Raw genomic sequence first — 21,573 nt, forward strand, 5'->3', positions numbered from 1 at the left:
TGTGTGTGTGTGTGTGCACACACGCGTGTGAGTTGAGGATGATTTGGAGGTGATATTCCTATTAAATAATGCATTTTAGACCCATTCCTTTCCAATTTGTTTGCTATAATTGGCATGACATATTTCTTGCACTTTAAAATAAATTTAGCAGTTTCAAGTTTTGTGCTTCTTATTTTTTTCCAGGAAACATATGTTCTTAAACATCAAAGTTGGCATTTTTTTGGGGGGGGGGGTGAAAGTAGCTCACCTTGCCTAGGGCGCAAAATAGTCTGGCACCGGCCCTGTCTATCCCGCCCCATAGCTGAAGCGCTCCAGACCGTTTACAACGCCATAAGGGCTGCAATCGCAGGCCTACTTATTTGGGAGTACAGCCAGTACTACACCGACACTCCGTGGGTCTTACTCGCGAGGAAATAGGCAAAGAGGATCAGGCTCCGCTTTCCAAAGTTTTGCATGAAGCATGGCGGAGCCCCCTAATCCCCCCGCGCGCGCCCGGGTCCTATTGACTCGGGAGTAAGCCCTACTGAGGAGGCTCTCTGCGGCTTGCTCCCGAGTAAGCGCGCGCAGGGCCGACGCCGTGCAACGCGATGCTCCGTGGTGCGCGTTGAGTCGGGAGCCAGCGACGCGGCCCCTTTAAATCGCAGCACCTCCCTCCTCCCCCCCTCCCCTCCTCCTTGTTTACAACACGGCGCTACCGAACTTGCGCCTGGCGGGCCCCGCCCCCGGCCGCGCCTATTGGCTGCGCCGCGCCAGCCGCTGGCCGGCATTGGCCGGGGCGCCCGCAGGCAGGCAAGCAGGCTGGGCGTCGCCGGCAGGGGCGTCAGCTGACCCGGGCTGGCGCCGTCCACTCCCCCTCGGAGCTGCCTGGGGCTGCGGCTGCCGTGGCTCGCGCGATGGTGGGCCCTGGCCGCTGGCTGGGGCTGCTGTGTGGCTGGGCGGCCGCGGCCGCGGCGCTGTGGCCCGGCGGTGCGGCGGAGCGCGGGCAGGAGCCGCCCAGCACGGCGCCGCGGGGGCCCCCGGCGCCGCCGCCGCCGCCGCCCGGCGCCCCCCGGCCCCAGGTGCTGGGCTTCCGCCTGGAGGAGGGCGCCTCGGCCACGGGCGGGCTGGTGCGGGCCCCGCCGGGGGCCACGTTCCGCCTGCGCCTCTACGGCACCGGCCTCAGCAACCGCAGCTGGCCCTGGGCGGCCTTCGTGCCCGCGGAGACGCCCTGCGGGGGCGCCCGGGGCGGCCCTTCCGCCGCGCCCGCGCCCGCCGGGGCCCCCCAGGTGCTGGCCCGCGACGCCCTGCCCGTGGGCGAGCACGCGGCGCTGGTGACGGTGCAGGTGGCCCCCGAGGGCGCCCAGGGCCGCTACCAGCTCTGCAGCCCGGCGGCGGCGGGGCCCGGGCACCCGTGGGCTCCGGCCGCCCCCGGGGACGCCGTCTTGGTGACCGAGGGCGAGGGGGGCGGGGGCGGGGGCGGGAGGGTGGCCGCCGTGGCCTTGCCGCCGCCCTTGGCCCCCTGGCTCCTGGGCACGCTCGTGGCCCTGCTGCTGGCCCTGCTGGCCGTGCTGCGGACGCTGCAGCTCAGCACGCTGTGGCTGGACCCCGTGGAGATGTACGTGCTGCGGGACTGCGGCTCGGAGGCCGAGCGGGAGGCTTCCAAAGCGCTGGAGCCCGTCCGGCAGCGCGGGACCTTCGTGCTGTGCTCGCTGCTGCTGCTGAGCTCGCTGGCCAACGCCGCTTTGGCCGTGCTTTTCTACCAGGCCGTGGGGCTGCTGGCCCCCGCCGTCCTGGGCGTGGCGGGCTTGGTCTTCCTGCTGGCCGAGGTGCTGCCCTTCGCCGTCAGCTCGCGGTGGGGGCTCTTGCTGGCCCCGCGGGGGCTCTGGCTCACCCAGCTCTTCATGCTGCTCACTTTCCCCGTCTCGCTGCCGCTCAGCAAAGTGCTGGAACTGGCCTTGCACCATGACACCAGCACCTGCCTCCTGCGGGAGAAGATCCTGGACATGGTGCGCAACAGTGACCCCTACAACGAGTTTGTGCGGGAGGAGTTCAGCAAGGGCGCCCTGCGCAACAAAACCGTCGAGGACGTGCTGACGCCGCTGGACGAGTGTTTCATGCTCAATGCCGGCGCCGTGCTGGACTTCAACAACATGTCCATGATCATGCAGAGCGGCTACACCCGCATCCCCGTCTATGAAGACGAGCGCACCAACCTGGTGGACATGCTTTACGTCAAGGACTTGGCGCTGGTGGATCCTGACGACTGCACCCCTCTCAGCACCATCATCAAGTTCTACAACCATCCACTCCACTTCGTATTCAATGACACCAAGCTGGACGCCGTGTTGGAGGAGTTCAAGCGAGGTAACAGAGATGCCTTCAGAGCTCAGGCTTTGTGTGGAGAAGGTCCCAGGTGGTCCAGTTCAAGAATCCCGAGTAGCTGGCCTAGGGAAAAGCTCTGCCTCTGAAGACCCACTGGTAGTCCAACTATGTCCTATGATGCCCCAGAGTTTCCTTGGGACTTTATCCAGGGTTCCTCAGCAAGATGGCCAGTAATAGCAAACGAGCTTCTCTTGAAGATAGCTTGCCCATCATTGCTGATCTTCTCCTGCAACGTACGTGGAGTATTTAGTGTCTTAGGGTGCACTCTCAAGTCCCACAGAGCAATAGTGAGATTCAACAATGCCCTGGCGTAGTGGATTGTTGCTGAACCATGGGTTACCGTGTTGTCTGAATGCAGCACGTTTTCCACAGGGTGTCTGGTTAACTGTGCAGTGTGGCTTATTTTTTCTCAAACAAGCCACCTTGAGAACCCATGGTTTGTTGTTGGGTTGTTCAGGGCGCTTAACAAGCCACACTGCATGGTTAACAAGCCGTCTCATGGAAGATGTGCTGCATTCAGACGACACGGTTGTCCTCAGACAACACACTAACCCACTCTGTGGAATGCACGCTGCGTTCAGACAACACGATAACTCATGGTTCAACAACAACCCACACTCAACCACTGAGTGTGGGTTAGCGTGTTGTGTGAAGCCATCTGTTGTGGGTAACTTCCCTTCCAAGTGAGAATCATCGTTCAGTGGTAGAGCACACATTTTACATGCAGAGAGCCCAGGTCCAATCCATTGCCAGTTAAAAAAAGGTCAGGTGTCTGACAATGGGAAAAGTTGCTGTCTGCCAGAGATCCCAGTCAGCACGAACAATACTGGGCTGGCTGTACAAATAATCTGGGCTGTTACAAGGCAGCCTCTTAGGCGAGCGGGTTCTGACCTTAGTGCTTTGGCGATCCCCAGTAGAAACCCCTTTATCAGCCCTGTCAGAACGGCTGTATTAGTTGTACAGTACGAGGGCTTGGTAAAATGCTAACTTTTATTGGGCCAGCTAATTACCCAAGAACGCTGCCAGCTTTTGACCCCCATTAACTTGTCACATGTTTGTCACTTGAACGGATATCATAAAGCGCTTACAGGTTCCCACCTCTTGCAACACCGTTCAAAGAGCTAAACGGTGCAGCAAGGGCTGTGGCCAGCCTACTTCCAAAGTGGGTGCCTTCCTGCATGGAAGGCAGCTTCGTATAAGCCACGTGTAAGGTGGCGCATGGGATCTTTATATGCAGCCAGTCGCAACTTCCCCTCAGCCTGCCTTTGTCTCTGCCACCCAAGATGTCTGTCTAGCATTCATCCCTAGCTTTCTTCCGTCTCCTTTTTCCCCCACCCCTCAATAGAAATTTGGATTGTAAACTTCTTGGGGCAGGGACCTTCCTTCTTTGCTTGATGTTGTTTATTCGTTCAGTCGTTTCCGACTCTTCGTGACTTCATGGACCAGCCCACGCCAGAGCTTTTGCCACTCCTAGCTCCTCCAAGGTCAAGTCTGTCACCTCCAGAATATCATCCATCCATCTTGCCCTTGGTCGGCCCCTCTTCCCTTTGCCTTCCACTTTCCCTAGCATCAGCCTCTTCTTTGCTTATGTTACTCTTAAAATACAAACTGGACAGGTGATTCTGTCTTGATGGCTTTCAAGCTTTCAGAGAGTCCTTTCTGCGTTACCTCTGTTTATTTATTTATTTATTTATTTATTTATTACATTTTTATACCGCCCAATAGCCAAAGCTCTCTGGGCGGTTCACAAAGGCGGTTCTCTGTTGCTGAGGAGCCCCAGCACATCTGCCGTGGAAACCCATGAGTGTTGCCCAAAATTCTAGAACATTTTCTAAGGCACGCACAGTTCATGGAGAACATTGGCCAGGCCTGTTAGACCTCACTGTTGCTCTGTATTATCAAGAGTGGGCAACTTGTGGCCCTCCAGATGTTTTGGCTTACAGCTCTCATGATCCCTCGCATTGGCAGTGCTGGCTAGGACTTCTGGGAGTTGTAATCCAAAACATCTGGAGGGCCACAAATTGCCCACCTCTGCTTTACATGAGCAGAGGTTGCTCATGGTTCCTATCATTGCTCTGCATGTACTGTAAGTGTACCCTAGGTCAGTGTTCCCCACCCTGGTGCACTCCAGATGTGTTTGACTACAACTCTCATCGTCCCCAGCAAGTATGGCCAATGAGAATTGTGGCCCAACAGATCTGGGGGGTACCTAGTTCAGGATGCCCACCCTAGAGCGGGCCAGGTATTTCTCCTAGCTGAACACTTCCAGTTTTCCCTTAAAAGTGATGGGCAGCCAGTCTTCCAGGAATTAATGTCTGCCAGTCCTGATCTTTCCGTTGATTTTGAGGAACTCTGAAGTTCCCTCAAACACTGTTTATGTATATATTATCCTTTCAAGGAAGTCCAGAAGGATTACTATTCCTCTTACCCTCATAGATCTCTTTAGTCATTTATTGCCTGAATGAGAACCAGCTTCTTCCAGTTAAGAAACATTCCCCTTTCTGGTGACCTGGAAGCAATCATTGCTCACCATAGGTGACCAGATGAGTGGCTGTTTACAACCCTGAGATAGCTAATAAGGCCTCCAGCAACCTCAGCCTTATGCCTGCTGCAATTAAGTGTGTAAGAACAAACCTATCCTGCCCTCGGTACTCTCCTTTGTGTGTAAACACAGCTGCTTGGTACAGAGCAGGAGAAATTCTTTTGTTTAAGAGAACTAACTGCTGTTGACCTTACGTTATATCCATTGTGTGTGTTTGTCCACACATGATCGTGCACTAGTTCTCATTGAGGTAAACCTGTGTGTAACCAGACATATCAGTCAGATTGCTGGTCAGGGATCACAGAATGGAATACCTTTTCCAATAAAAATTAAAAATCCCCTTCATGTAGATTGTAGAAATTGTATGTTGGGGTGGGGGATGGGGAACCAGGCTGATCCCCTTTGCCTTGATGTGCAGATTTTCTAGATGAAGGGAGTGCTTCTTTGTATGGAGAAGCAATCGGTCATGTGAGCCCCTGCCTGCCACCTGTCCAGACCCAGGTTTCCCACCTCTGAGAGAGCGAGGCCTGTATTGCACGGTGTGGAAGCAAGTTGCTCTGTTTCCATGGTGCATGTATAGCGACTCTTCATCCATCAGTGTGGAGTGCAGAGGAAGTCCCAAATCCCTTCTGTGTTGTAATGTAGATGTGGCGTTGGAAATTCTGGACACCTTGGAAGAAAAAAGGACTCTGGCACCTTTTGGTATTGGTTTTCATTTTTTCTCAAGTTAGTGCCCCTGGAAGCTCATGCTGCAATAAGGCAGCAATCCTAAACCCACTTTCCTGTGTCTGGGAGTAAGACCCATTGAACCAAGTGGGAATTACCTTTTGAGTAGCCATGTACAGGCTTGCTCTGTACAGTGGCAAATTACCGTGTCTCTTAGGCAGGGCTCTGCTGCAATTCAGCGGGCGTGTAGGAAAGGCACAGAATGTGATATCAGGCGGAGAATTTGGCCTCCTTTTCATTCTCGAGAGCGTGTTTCTAGCCTTCTTGGTGTTTTCTTTTAATGCATGTACCTACTTTAAAAAATTTATACCCTTCCTTTCAATTTAGGGATAGCCAAGGCATTACATTTAAATAATACAAGAATTATCGAGCATCTCTTGTTCCTCCAGCTTTTGGCAGGGGCCAAGGGGTTCTCCCTTGCTGTGCTTGAATCAGCAGTCCCAGGGCAGCTAGCATGTGGGAGCAGAATTCTTTCTGGCAGGGAGGGTGCTTGCTCCTTTGCAGATGGCTGGGGCCAGGCTAGTCTTCTCTGGGTGTGAGGACATGCTTGAAAGATCCGTGTGTGTAGAGCTTGTGTAGAAATCTCAGGGCTTGTGAAATGAGATGCCCAGTGCTCAGGGGCAGGGCTACGGCGCCTGCTGAGTTACATAACTAGCAAAAGCAGAACAAGGGCGCAGTCTTATGCTGACTGGAGTATGGTGGGAATTGTAGGGGTTTTTTCCTGTCTAAATGTGCACAGGATTGCGCCTTTCATGATGTAACAGCAGGAGTGACAGAATAAATTAGGGGTGGGAAAAAGGTTGATTGGGATATATATGTAGATTTCTGAAGTGATTTGCAGTAGATTGGCAAGGAAAGGGTTTCAAGCTCCCAACAATAACTATTAGCATTGTAACTTTAAAAAAGCCTGCCTGCGTAACTGGCCTTGGGTTTATTGCTTATCTCTTAGTCTAGTTGTTTCTTATCTATAAAAGATTGGGTATCAAACGGTTGCTTTTGACCATGTCCTTATGCAATTCTTTTGGCTAGTCTTAGGCTGGGTTCACACAGCACACTAACCCACACTCAGGCTTGAGTGTGGGTTGTTGTTGGACCATGGGTTGTTTGTTGAAACGTGGGTTGCCTGAACCCGGGACATTTTCCACAGGGTGGCATGTTAACCATGCGGTGTGGCTTGTTAACTGCCCTGAACAGCCCATCAACAAACCATGGGTTCTCAAGGTGGCTTGTTTGAGAAAAATAAGCCACACTGCATGGTTAACAAGAAATTGTCCTGGGTTCAGACAACACGCTAATCCACAGTTCAACAACAACCCACTCTCAACCACTGAGTGCGGGTTAGAGTGTTGTGTGAAATGAGCATTAGAGTTTTGTGTAAGAATTCCTCATCTATCATAACTTAGAGGGGGATTTGTTCTTGTATATGTCATCCCATTGTGTAGTTCATGCCCCCCCCCCCCCCCCGGCCTGGCCATTTTCCATCTGGATCCATCACTAACCGCTATTTTAGGATTTTGGGATTATAGTAAAAAACAAACAAAAGCAGACCCCACAGAATCTACCCACAGCTAATTTCTGGAATAAATCACACAAAATAAGAGGTTAAAATCTGCTAAGTCTTCATAATTTCAGACCCCAGAATTCAGCATTTCTTAGCACAGTATTTAGGTTGCATAACTCCACAGTAGTAATCGTTGTAGCACAGAGTACACACCAGCCCTGCTCATAGGGAAGGATTGCTAGTGAAACATGAATGCAGGGCACATAGTTGTGGGTACCAGGGCAGATACTTGTGGGTACCAGTGTCCATATAGACACTGCAGATATCACCTGCACATCTCCAGATTTATTTTTGCAATTCATGAGGACTAATCGGTCACGTGTGTGTGTGTGTGTGTGTGTGTGTGTGTGTGTGTGTGTGTTTCTTTCTAACCAAAAGCTGATAACGTTAAGAAACCTTGTCTGAACCCGGAAGATATCAACAATTAGAGGCCGGTGGCCAGTATTCTCTTCCTGCACAAGGGGCTCCAGAGAGTGGTAGCTGGCCAACTCCAGTCGCTCTTGGCTGAAACTATTGAAATGCATTGTATATGGGGCCACCTTTAAAAATGGCCCGGAAAAGGGCTGCAAGATTATTAACTTGGGTTGTGAGGGTCCCTGTACTATGATGCCTGTGCTTTATTAGCTGCACTGCCTTCTGGTCAGTTTCCAGGCCCAGTTTAAAGTCTCGTTTTTAACCCTTTAAAGCCCCCAAAGGACTTGGTACCAGGTTACCTGAGATCCTAGGGTGACCCTATGGAAAGGAGGACAGGGCTCCTGTATCAGTTGTGTAGAAAAGAGAATTTCAGCAGGTATTATTTGTATGCATGAAGCACCTGGTGAAATTCCCTCTTCATCACAACTGTGAAAGCTGCAGGAGCTATACTAGAGTGACCAGGTACAAAAGAGGGCAGGGCTCCTGCGGCTTTAACTGTTGCTCCCATGTGTTCCCACCAAATCAGGAGAGGTAAGTGGCTAGTAGAGAGATAGCCTTATTGGTAGCAGCACCCTGGCTGTGGAATCGCCTCCCCAAAGAGGCTAGCCTGGTGCCACCTTAATGGCCTCTTCAGCAGCAGGTGAAGGCCTTTTTTTATTCACCCAGGCCTTTTAAACAACCAGCGTTTTAAACCAACAGAATCTGGGCTCTCCCTGTGTCAGCTGTGTGCTATTTTGGAAATGGGGCTTTTATTTTGTGAACTGGTTTATTTTTTAAAAATACTGCATTGTGGGGGTTTTTTTTGTTTATTTTTAAATGGTTCTGTATTTTACTTCTTAATTTCTTACGCTGCCCAGGGGACATGTGCATAAGTCTAGTCGTAGTAGTTATATTATCAGCATCAAGGATCTGGATTTTTGTGAAACATTCTTCCCCTGCAAAACCCCCAAAGGCCCTGCCTCTTGACGCTGCCCCCGGTTTGGTAAGGTTTGTTTCTGTCTTCCTACACTTCCAGTCGCACACACACACACCCCTGGGCGCCACCAAACACCCCTCAGTTCTGTGTTTTCAGACCCTTTTCTGCCTTTCCCTGCGGAAACTGGTATGATATATTTGGGCTTTGTGTAGCTTTACGGGAACACGCTCGGTGTCTTCCCAACGACAATACAGCCAGCAGGTGTCCTGGCTGCGGAGCAGAGGGTGGACGCCTTTGGTTTTAGTTACAAGGGGTGACGCAAAATTTTCTCCAAATGACAAACCTCCTCCCTTCTTGCTGCTTTTGCTTTTTAATTTTTTGTGAACCGCCCAGAGAGCTCCGGCTATTGGGAGGTATAGAAATGTAATAAATAAATAAATAAAAATAATTCCAGGAAGCCAGCGAGCACCCAAGGAAAACACGGCTTGGCACTCAGGCAGCTCGTGAACCCTCCCAACTTCCCCGTCCTGTAGTCCAAGGGTGGGGAATTGTTTTTCAGTCTGAGGGGTGAATTGCAAAATGGGAAAGGCCTTGGGTTGCTGGGGGTGGGGTGGGGTGTCCAACTGTGGGCGGGACCAAAAGCAGAGTGGGAAAGAGCCAAATGGAATGATTACACAGCTCCCAATCTTCGCAGCAGTTCGATTCTTTGTTCATAGGGCATTAAAAACCTTTAAAGATTCTCATATCTCCAATCAGTGAGCGGAGATAAAAGCAAAAGAAGCTTGTGGTGCATGGGGGAGGGTATCCAACACACCGGCTGAGGTCCCCCACCCCTGCGACAGACTTTCTCCAGCTCTCTGGAGCATCTCTGGAGCTACAGAGGTTGGGATGAACCCTGGCAAGGGTGGAAGGGTTTGTTTTGGATGTTGGCCTCTGGTCTTTCAGATTGAGGATTGGAAAATCTTAAATAAGACTGAACAGCTTTGAGGGTGTGTGCTCTAAGTGTGCATTTCGCAGCCTAGTTGCTTTTGTAAAGTTTTGGGGGATTTTTTTTCAACCCCCAAATAGCAACTCTTAACACCATAAAGCATTCTCAGTTATTCTTAACTCTCCCATCTCACTTATTCTTCAAACCAAAGCCAGCACTGGGCGCGTGGGCCCCTCCATTCGGCACTCGTGCCACGTCACCTGGCGAGCTCACTCTGGATGGCAGTGGGGGCTGGTGAGCCTGCTTTTTGCCATTTTGACAGCCCCTCAATGATCTGATACAGAGACCTCCCATGACAGCTTTCCCCAAGCTGGTGCCCCCCTGATGTGTTGGACTGCAACTCAGTACAACACATCTGCAGGGCACCAGGTTGGGGATAGCTAATCCATGACATGGTGAGAATGGTAAAATCGTGGCTGTCCGACTGCCCGGGTGTGGGCCAGTGAGTGGGCATGAGGGCCCTGCCTAGGTCAGATGTTAGAACGGGTGAGACCTACCAAGGCATTGTTCCCTTGGCAGCTGCATGAGGGTGTTGGCTGCTGTCTAGGGATGTTGTAGGACTCTTCTGGGGGGGGGGGGAGGAGGAGCTCAGTGCGTTTCCATTGGCATGGCCCCCAGACTTCATAAGAACATAAGTAGAGTCCTGCTGGATCAGACTGAGGGTCCATTGAGTCCAGCACTCTGTTCACACAGTGGCCTAAAAGCTGTCGACCAGGGACCAGCAAAGCAGGACATGGTGCAACAGCACCCTCCCACCCATGTTCCCCAGCAACTGGTGCACCCAGGCTTACTGCCTCGGATACTGGAGGTAGCACATAACTATCAGTGCTAGTAGCCCTCGATAGCCTTCTCCAGGAATTTATCCAACTTCCTTTTAAAGCCGTCCAAATTGGTGGCCATCACTACATCTTGTGGTAGTGAATTTCAAAGTTTAACTACGTGCTGTGTGAAGAAGTCCTTCCTTTTATCTGTCCTAAATCTCCCACCAATCAGCTTCCTGGGATGACCCCGCTGGGTTCTAGTATTTTGAGAGAGGGAGAAAAATGTCTCCCTATCCACATTCTCCATATTTGTTCTGTCTTCCGCCTATTGGCCCAGCTCAACCTGTTAGCAACAAGTCAGGCCAGCTAGCAGATTCTCAGTATTTTTTAATTTGTGCAAATCATGCCCGCAATATGCCCAAATTGTGCAAAGCATGCAAATCGCAGTTGTGATTTGTGCAAACATAGATTTGCGCAAATTATGGCCAACACAAAAGACTATGTAAAATACCTCCTGAGTTCAGGGGAAACCTGCAGCTCAGCTTGCAAATGCAAGCTGAGTTGGGCAGGCTGCAGAACTCCAGCGAACCCGAAAAGGGCTGGATTTCCTGATGATGGACATCCCTAACGCTTCTCTCGTCCTGCCGAAGCAGATCAGCTTCCTGCCTCTTTGTATGGAAGTTCCATTTTGCTGTCATGCCCAATATCTGTTGGTGGACGTCACGTCCTCTCTTTCCTTGGTCTTACCGAGGGGCATCTGCTTCCCCGTTGCCACTTGCCCCCCCCCCCCCCCCCGCTGTCTGCCTCCACAAGTCTCCTTGTTATTATGTGCCCGGTAGTTTCTGCAAGGGCTTGAACATTGAGTTTAAGGAAATGTCCAAACTGAGGAAGTGTATTCAGATTTAGAAGTAAATTTGCACAGATTTATTTATTTGTTTATCTTGCTTCTCAGCCAAAAATAAGGCTGACTGATGCAATTGGTAAAACAACCTGCCTGCCTGCAGGGTTACAGTCTAAAAAGACTTGGCATGCAAGGAAAAAGAGATGGGGAGGGAAGAGGAGGAAAAAGGAAGTAGGCTTTCTGCAGGGATGCTGGAATTGCTGCCCTTCCCCTCTCCTCTCCCTTAGCAGAGCCTGTGGGAAAGGCTGCTGCTGGTGGCACCTGAGGGAGGGGGCTTTATTGGGGAGGACTTCAGCAGTCTGCTAGAACTGACCCATAACTGATAATTCACACCCCTTCATGAGCAGTACTAATGCAGAGAGCACTCACGTATGCCATTTGCATCATTTTGTATACCTCCATCAGGTCTCGCTTTAGCCTCCTTTTTCCCCCAAGCTAAACAATCCCAGCTGTTCTAACCTTCCCTCATAGACTGACGAGCAGGACTTCCTCTGATGATTGTAAATGTCGTCTGAGTGTATATAAAGGAAGGCTGTCTGCTAGGTATGCTGGTCCCAAGTTGTTTAGGGCCTTAGAGGATAATAACATAACAGGCAGCCAGTGCAGTTCTTTTAACACCGATTTTATGTGGGCAGAGCTAGGCATCCCAATGAACACCCTAGCTGCTGCATGGGTCTAAAGATGCTGGTCTTTGCTGCCCACCTGGCAGAAAAGGCCTAGAGAATATACAGCCTCCCTGCTTTTCCTTTTTCCTACCTGGAACAATTAGGTAACAACTAAAATGAAGGGTATATATTGTTAACAACAACAAGAAGAAGACAATACCTTGCAATTGACTAGACATAACAGTCAATGTTATGACATACCTCATCAACATAGACATACCTAATGACAAAAACGTTGGGAAAATGGAATAGGAAATGAGAGAAAAATATACACCACTGGCCTTCAAAGTGAAAGAACTATGGCAATAGGAAAAGGTCACAATTATTCCATTGGTCACATCAACCGGCATCACATCAAAAAACTACAGAAAACCTTCAGAAACCGGGCCTAAAAAAATACATCCACACCAACATGCAGAAAGTAGTCATACTTAAAACACGCTCAATAGTCAGGAAATTCCTGAAACAGTAAAAGACAGCGTGGCCTGGCAAAGCCCGTCACGTTGGTCTAGAAAAACCGCCACGTGTGAGAGAAGAGTGATAATAAAAATAACATTTGCAGGTAGTTTTGCCTGCCTTGCTCTGCACAAAAAATACACTTCTGCTTTGGTGGAGGACCAAAGTTTCTTTCTCCCTTCTCCTGCCACAACCCTCCTGAAAAACTTGGCAGGAATAGCCAGTGGCACTTGCATAGTTGCAGGGATCTGGCTGCCTTGCCCAGGCGTGACACAACCCAGTTCACCAGTTCCCTTTGTCTCCCTTGCCAGTTTCCTCCAGGGGCCGGGGGTCATTTTACTCCGGCCGAATAAGCCTCCTAAGAATCTTAGTCTTTCTTTTGTCCCTTTGCCCAACTCCCCACGTTTGATTTTCCTTACTCATAATGGAGAGGCAGTGTGTGTCGTCCCCCCCCCCCCCGGGGCCAGGTCTTGTCCTGGTACGTGACCGGAACCAACAGTCTTGTTCCTATGTGCCCCAGCAGCCAAAACAGCTGAGCATTTGGAGAAAGGGTGGCTTCTCCCTCTCAGAATTCTAGAAGCCAGTTGGAGTCCTCTCATGAAGCTGATGGGTGGGAGATTCAGGACAGATAAAAGGAAGTCCTGATGTCGAAGTGCTACCTCTCGTATCTGAGGCAGTAAGTCTGTGTGCACCAGTTGCTGGGGAACATGGGTGGGAGGCTGCTGTTGCACCAGGTCCTGCTTGTTCATCCCTTGCTGATGGCTGTTTGGCCACTGTGCAAACAGAGTCCTGGACTAGATGGACCCTTGGTCTGATCCAGCTTCAGGGCACCTCTGATGTTCTCTCCCTCTGTTGCCATCTTTTGGTGTTTCTGCAACTAGTGGAATTGGTCTTTTTTATTATTTATTTATTTATTTATTTATTCATTTGACTTATACCCTTCTATCAAAAAATGGCACTCAAGGCAACTTACAAAAACAATTTAAAATAGATTAAACCAATAAAACACATTAAAAGGTAATAAAAACATAACAAAGAATACAGTCAGGACCCAACACAGTCCCACTCACAAGCCAATTGCGGAAGCAGCTTTTGCTTGTCAGCAGGAGAAGAACAGAGGGAGCAAACCTAGCCTCCCTTGGGAGGGAGTTCCAGAGATTGGGAGCAGTCACCGAGAAGGTCCCGTCTTGCATTGCCAGCAAATGCGCCTCTGATGGTGGCGGTCTGGAAAGAATGGCCTGCCCAGAAGATCTGAAGGGCTGGGCAGGCTCTGGTGGGAGAAGGCTGTCTTTCGGGTAGCCTGGTCCTGAGCCGTAGAGGGCTTTACCAGTCTTAATGAAGCTGCTATAACAAGGGAGTTGCACGCTCCCTTTCTTGTGGGTGCCGGCACAAAGTTTGGAGTTAGGAAACTCTAAAACAGCTTGGTGAGATGTTTTGGGCTTCAACTTCCATTAGCCACTGCCAGCATGGACAAAGGAATGCTGGGAACTGTAGTCCAGAACATCTCAAGAGCACAAGCTTGGGGGGGAAGGCTGCAAACAAACAAATGTGCACCTGATCGGGTTCTAGTTGTACGGGAAGATGTGGGTGGCGATGTGGACTTGAGAGCGCATCCATTTCAAAGCAATGCCATGTGCATAGAGTAGACCACTTTCCTCCGTAAGTTGCACATTCCAATGCGCATGAGAATTTATGGCATACTTTATGGCCGCCATTCCCAGTCCATGGAGGCCTGCTTACACTCACTGCTCTTTTTAGTTTGATTTGGGATGGAAAGGAGGGATATGGGAAAACATATCCTTCCCAATTTAAGCATTTTTCAAAATCTATAATTCCATCCACCCGCTTCCTCCGACCTAGTGCCCTCCAGGTGTATTAAACTGCCAGCGTCCTCAGCCAGCATGGCCTTTCCCACATCTAGAGGGCACTAAATTGGGGGACGCCATCTGATAAGAAACGTCACTCAACCTAGCTGGGCTACCTTCTGAGTAAACATGCGTGGGATTGCACTGCGAGGCTGCAGTCCTAGGAGGACAGGCGGAAGGAACTTGGGAGGTTCAGTCTGGAGAAAAGAAGACCGAGGGGAGACATGTCAGCAGTGTTCAGGTGCATAAAAGTTTGCCACAGGGAGGAGGGTCAAGAACTATTTTCCAGGGTCACAGAAATTAGGACCCGAAATCATGGGTATAAGTTACAGCTACCTCGATTCTGATTAAATATAAGGAAAAACTTCCTGATGTGAGATCTGTGCAACAGTGGAACGGTCTACCTACGGAGGCTGTGGGTTCTCCATCTCTGGAGGTTTTGAAGAGAGCACCTCTCATAGATGGTTTAATTGGTTTTCCTGCATGTTGCAGAGGGTTGAACTAGATGATCCATGTGATCCCTTCCAACTCCACAATTCTATGATTCACTTTCATTCCTTTTATTTATTAAATTTTTATATCGCCCCATAGCCTAACGCCCACCGCAGTTGGTGTCTCCTGTGTACAAGGGGTGGGGGAGCGCATTCTTTAAGGGGGGGGGCACCACCATGGTAGGGGTCACTTCTGCACTTCCTTGCTGCAGCTTCCACCACTTCGTCGTCCTCCAGCTGATATAAAGCTCCCTGCCTAAGATGGGACTAAGACTCATTGACCTCAGTGGGACGTACATTTGGGTGAACGTAGGCCATGCTTTGAGGGCGCAGTCTAGTGCTCCAACTCCATTGCTTGAAGCTAAGCAAGTTCTGAGTCCTGCCGGTGCTTAGCTAGAAAGCTGCCTTCGAGCCAGTGTGGTGCAGTGGTTAGAGCGTTGGACTGGGACTCAGAGGACCCGGGTTCTAGTCTCCACTCGGCCATGGAAACCCACTGGGTGACTTCGGGCTGGTCACTGATTCTCAGGCTAAGTTTCCTCGCAGGGTTGTTGTCAGGATAAAATGGAGAGGAGGACAACGGAAGCTGCCTTGGGTTCTTTGCAAGAGGAAGGAAAGGCAGGATATAAATGTAAAAATAAATAAATAAATTCTGCCTTTAAGTTCCATGGAAGAAAAGCAGGCTATCAACGTAATGAATACACACCTTAGAAAAAGTTAATGTTCTGCATCCAGGAAATCACCCCTCCCACAAGCAGAAATCTCTAATCTATAAATTGGTCAAAAATATATATCTAAAATTTGCATAATGTATCTTACAATCCACACTTTGTTCTGCTAGTGCTGTGGAGGGCTTTGGGTTCAGAAGCAACCCTTATTCAAGAATCTAGTTTCTAGGACCTCGGCAGGCATTGCCCTCACGCCCTCAAGCATCTTTTCACCGCCATGATGAGGTCTAGAAACATGGTATTCTCTTCATCTTCCGCATGTAAACGCGCATTGTACTGGGTCAAGAGACGGTTCTATTTACTCTAGTATTGCCTGGTCCAGGTTTGGGGAGCTTGAGACCATCAGATATTGTTGGGCCCATCGGCCCTAGCGAGCATAGCCAATAGTAGCGAGGGATGATGGGAGTTGCAGTCCATCAACATCTGGAGGACCACATGTTCCCCACATCTGGGCTCCTCTGAGGGCAGCAGTTCTCTCAGGCCACAAAGGCCTTTCCCGGCTCTGCTGCCTGAAATCCTTTAACAGGCCGAGCCGGCCTTCCCACTGTGGCACCTTGCAGATGTTCTGGGTGACCCTTCCCAGCACTCTTGACCACTGGCCATGCTGGCTGAGGCTGATGGGACTTGAAGGCTGTGGCAGGGCTTGCGCCTGGGACTTCCTGCTTGCAAAATGTGTTGTTCTGCCACTGAGCTAGAGGCTGGCTGGCTGGCTGGGGGTCATGGGATTTACACTCTAACCCATGTGGAGGACTGCAAGTTGGAGGAGGCTGCGTTGAGCTGTCTTTTGGGGTGGATGGAAGGCACAGTCCCCGGGGAAGTTCTCCCACACCATTACAACGAAAGGGATTTTTTTTATTTAATTATTGATTCGTTTCATTTCTATACCGCCCTATAGCTGAAGCTGTCTGGGAAGTTCACAACAACTGACAAGGATAAAATGCAGCGTAAATATACAAAATTTAAAAAACGATTTAAAACGCTAAAATAAAATTCAGTAAAATACTAAGACACACTTCCCCCCCCCCAATATAAACATCTCTAAAAATGGGGTGCGTCTTAGAATCGCGGGTGTGTCTTAGGTTTTTTTTTTCTGTTGGTGGTACTGAAATTAGTGTGTGTCTTACAATCGAAGAAATACGGGTACTAGACTTGTTCAAACAGCTGGCATAAATGCTCCCATCGTGTGCCAGTAAATGCCTGGGTGTAGAGGAGAGCCTTAACCTGGTGCTGAAAGGATGACAGTGTTGGTGCCAGGCGGGCCCTACTGGAGAGAGTGTTCCGGAATCGGGAGGCCATCAGCAAGAAGGCCCTATTCCTTGTTGCCACGTTCCAAGCCTCCCAGTACTCGGGGGGGGGGGGGGGAAGGCCTCAGATGTCTGTAGTGTCTGGGTAGGATCATGTTGGGAGAGATGTTCCATCAGGTCCGAAACCGTGTAAGGCTTTATAGGTTAAAACCATTGCCTTGATTCTGGCTCAGAAACATACAGGCAGCCAATGCAAGCAGACCAGAATATATGCTCAGACCTTCTGGTCCCAGTAATTAATCTGGCAGCTCTTGCGTTGCTCCCATTCACTTCAGCGGCCAAGAACACTTCCCAGGGGAATGAATGAGTCAGAGGAGTGCCCTTTGAGTTCTCTTCCTCAGGCCCGAGGTCTCTCTGGCCGGCCGTGCCTGGCTAATCCTCACTGCTACAACGGTGCTTTCTTGTTCCACTACCCCGCGGGGACCTCTGACAGAAGCCTGGGTCCCCTCCCTCCTTTCCCTCCGTCCTGGCCTCAAAAGGAGGCCAGAGGCACATGTCGTACAACTTGCAGGTGGCGTCATGAGCCTTTAAGAAGCCCAGAATGTGCAAAAAGGACAAAACAACCTCCTGCTAGCGTTTGAAAGGGCTCTGGTCCCGCTGAGTGGCACGCAGCCAGGGCAGGCGCGCAGGGCAAATTCCAGGGAGCCGGGCGTGGTCTGAAAAACCTTGAGAAATGCAGAGTTCGTGGAGGGAGAGCTGGGCCGCTTGCAGCATTTGCGGGAACGACCCTGCAGGAGACTCCCGAGAGGGGGGCAAGGAACATTCTGTTTGTTTGTGGCACACGGCTGAAGCCGGCTAGTCTTGGGAGCCGAATCCGCCGCCGGACAGGCAGCTCCCAGAAAGCAGCCGGGCATCTAAACTTGCCTGTCGGCCGAATAGTTTCCTAATCCATCATCAGGGAAATTGGCTGCGGCTAGAGCAGTGGTTCCCAAACGTTTTCAGGTAACCGCCCCCTTGGTTCCACAAACTCATGCCCAGTGCCCCCTACCCTACACTATAAAAATCATTATTCAGAATAGCGGTTTTCAACGACCCGCTAAGGAAGATAATAACAATAAAATTCAAAACAGTAACAATTAATTGAATATTTATTCAAAATCCAAAGCACCCGCCACAGGCTTGCTGAGGGAAGCCAGATTCCGGCTGGACATCAGGAAAAACTTCCTGACTGTTAGAGCAGTGCGACAATGGAATCAGCTACCTAGGGAGGTTGTGGGCTCTCCCACACTAGAGGCATTCAAGAGGCAGCTGGACAACCATCTGTCAGGGATGCTTTAGGGTGGATTCCTGCATTGAGCAGGGGGTTGGACTCGATGGCCTTGTAGGCCCCTTCCAACTCTGCTATTCTATGATTCTATGATTCTATGAGGGAGGGAGAGAAAAGAGAGCGAATGCCTCTGTTTTGCAGCCGACGTGGCAGGGCACACCAAGTAGGGTTTGTCTCTTCATTACTGTTTTGGTGCTTTTGAAACATTTCAATTCACCGTTAAAAGGACTCTTCTTAAACGGTATTAATACATGTGTATATGGCTTGGGACCAAACTACCTTCTCCCATAAAAATGTCCCTGGGTTTTAAGACCTTCTGGTCTTAAAGACCTTCACTGGAGAGGCGCTTCTTGGAAAAGACACCTCAAGCGCCCCCTTGCCTTTTAGTGCCCCCCTGCCGCCCCTTGCCTCTTAACGCCCCCCTATGCAATCCCACCCACCCCCAAGGGGGTGGTACCGCCCACTTTGGGAACCACTGGGCTAGAGGATATCGCCAGGTGGCATTATAGAATCATAGAACTATAGACTAGTAGAGTTGGAAGGGGCCTTTAAAGCCATTGAGTCCAACCCCCTGCTCAGTGCAGGAATCCATCTCAAAGCATCCCTGACAGGTGGCTGTCCAGCTGCATCTCAAACGTCTCTAGGGTGGGAGAGCCAGGTCATTGGGTCCATTGTCGTACTGCTCTAACAGTCAGGAAGTTCTTCCTGATGTCCAGCCGGAATCTGGCTTCCTGTAACTTGAGCCCATTATTCCGTGTCCTGCACTCTGGGAGGATCGAGAAGAGATCCTGGCCCTCCTCTGTGTGACAACCTTTCAAGTATTTGAAGAGTGCTCTCATGTCTCCCCTCAGTCTCCTCTTCTCTAGGCTCAACATGCCCAGTTCCTTCAGTCTCTCTTCATAGGGCTTTGTTTCCAGACCCCTGACCATCCTCGTTGCCCTCCTCTGAACATGCTCCAGCTTGTCTGCATCCTTCTTGAAGTGTGGTGCCCAGAACTGGACGCAATACTCAAGATGTCACTCAATGGGACTTCTGAGTAAGTCCCATTGAGGTAAGCAGACCTGGGACTGCACCTATAATGGTTCCATTTCTTCTGGTTTCATGTTTTTTATACACACACACACACACACACACACACACACACACACACACACACACAGAGTATATCAGCTTTCCTGTAGCAAAGAGCCAGCATGGTGTAGTAGCTAAAATGTCAGGTCAGAGTAATTTTCCATCTAGCCTGGTATTGTTTACTTGGGCTGGTCTGCTTACTGCAAAGAAAGGTTTTTATTTTATTTATTATTGCATTTATATCCCGCCTTTTTTCCTTCAAGGAACCCAAGGCAGCGTACATAATCCTCTCCATTTTTATCCTCACAACAACAGCCCTGTGGGGTAGGCTGGGCTGAGAGTCTGTGACTGGCCCAAAGTCACCCAGTGGGTTTCCATGGCTGAGTGGGGACTAGAACCCGGATCTCCCAACTCCCAGTCCGACACTTTAGCCACTACACCACGCTTCCGTCCTCATCAGCTGCCACCCAAGACCCCTTGCATTGGGCCTGGGGCCTTTTTTTTGCAAAACACTTGCTCTAACACTGAACATCAATCTCTATCCTAAATGCCAACCACCAGGATTCCCTGTAATTTCGGCCACATCACAAGGTGTAAACATGCAGCTTGCTACGGGAAAAATGTGGACAGTGATGTGCACTTGAACGCCCATCATCATGCGCATCCATTTCAAAGCAGGGCCATGTGCGCAAGACTGCCTTTTTCAGCTGGATGCACATTCGAATGCACATACGAGTTTGCACCCAATTTATGGCCAGCAGCACCTAGTCCAGCCAGTGCTACATGGAGTCCTGCTTACACACACATCTTTTTAGTTTGGTGGGGTGAGGTCTGGGGAGAGAGAAGATGAAAACGCACCCTTCAAAATTAAATATTTTTGTCTGCAGGCCTTCACACCAGCTTCTTCCAATCTGGGACTACAACTCCCATCATCGCCAGACAACATGTACAACCCCAGTCTCTGGGCCGTTGCATTCATTACACACAGTCAACCCAGATATGCCACTGAATCAGCCAAACGTGTGTACCTTTTCTGATGCACACTTTTGCAAAAATAATCACTTTGAAGGGTGCAGCTGACATATTTCTGCAGAATCTTGGACACTGGAAGCCTGAACCAATCACCTGTTGCTATCTTTTGGGCGGAGAGACAGAGAGGTCCATTCTCCCTCTGCTTTGTTCTTTACCAAGCCCTGGGCGCTCCTTCCCTTCTTCTCAGGTAAATCCCACATGGCCATTGTTCAGAAGGTAAACAACGAAGGTGAAGGTGACCCTTTCTACGAAGTCATGGGCTTGGTGACACTGGAAGATGTCATTGAGGAGATCATAAAATCAGAGATCATGGATGAGTCAGATGACTACAGTAAGTGGTTTCCGTGCAGGTATGGCCTGTTTGGGTCTTAATTTTCTTCTGGTCCTGTCTTTCTCTTGTTTGGCCAAGGTGGCCTAAAAAGTACCCAGTTAATCTGCTTCACACAACGTTTCTCTACCAGCTTTTATAACCTGCCCCTGCAGATAATTCAAAAGGCAAACGATGCATTGCAGTGGACTTCAAAGGTGTTCAGTTAACTCTAAAGCACTTGGGATGAAGCCACAGAGCCTGGAGTTTCTTTAGTCACATGTTTCCATTGCACTGCTAAAGAGGACTAACTGCTTTTCAGGTTTTTTCAGGAAAGGGATTTGGGTGCTTTGCAATCCTTGCCTGGTGGATAAGCCTGTTTAATTGCTCGTAATGAGAGTTGTGTAGTGACCAGGTTCACACATAACACTAACCTATGGTTTAATTAACTCTTGGGTTGTTGAATTTTTGGTTGTTGAGATGTGCAAACCCAGCCATGCTAACAAACCATGGTTTGTAAACTGCAAACAAACCAGAAAGAAACTCCATGACTTGTTGGGTTATGACTACTCTGAGTTGTTTAAACCATGGCTGGTAATTATGTCTGAACACAGAACGATAGGCTGTTTCACCAGGCTATAGAGGCAGTGGGCAGGAGCAGTAAGAAAAATCCCAGCCACACTACATGCTGGTACTACAACACCGCAAAGGATCTGAACACGCATGGGCAACTCGTGCAAATCTTTCAATATTGGAATGATATATTTAATTATGATATCTACCAGTCAGCAGCCTGGCTGCCCTTGTTTTTGCCAATCGGAGCTTTTGGAACACTCTTCAAGGGTGGGCCCATATAGAGTGCATTGCAATAGTCTTAAGCATGAGATAGCTATGGCATGGATAACTGTTACCAGATCCTAGGCCTGGCTTACACATACAGGAAAACGTGGTGGTCAAATGAATAATTGCATCAGGTTGGGTTGCAAGTGGAGGGTTACAGCTCTGGACGCTCATCTAGCTTAAAAAGCAAGCATCCCTGCAGTTAGAAAGCTAGCACTAGAAAATGTTCTATTGCAGCCCTTTGTGAGCTGTGCTAGTTTTCTATTTAAAGGGGGCTTTTATTATAGGAGAGCACTTTAAATCACCCACAGGCAACCTGAAGTGGTGGGAAGCGGCCCTTGCTGCCTCGGACCCACAGCTCTGGACTTGGGACAGTCTGC

The 21,573-nt window shown here is 49.9% G+C and overlaps 1 protein-coding gene across 1 annotated transcript in view; it reads left to right on the forward strand.

Moving 5' to 3' along the window:
* The first annotated feature begins 893 nt into the window (after window positions 1-893).
* Window positions 894-21,573, forward strand: part of CNNM3 (cyclin and CBS domain divalent metal cation transport mediator 3) — a 45,578-nt gene continuing 24,898 nt past the window's right edge. The window contains exons 1-2 of the mRNA XM_063139468.1: window positions 894-2,343; window positions 20,234-20,377. Of these exons, the coding sequence (XP_062995538.1) occupies window positions 894-2,343; window positions 20,234-20,377 (1,594 nt within the window). The remainder of the gene's footprint in view (window positions 2,344-20,233; window positions 20,378-21,573) is intronic.

This window comes from Elgaria multicarinata, chromosome 12 (genome assembly GCF_023053635.1).
Source record: "Elgaria multicarinata webbii isolate HBS135686 ecotype San Diego chromosome 12, rElgMul1.1.pri, whole genome shotgun sequence".
NCBI classification, from domain to species: domain Eukaryota; kingdom Metazoa; phylum Chordata; class Lepidosauria; order Squamata; family Anguidae; genus Elgaria; species Elgaria multicarinata.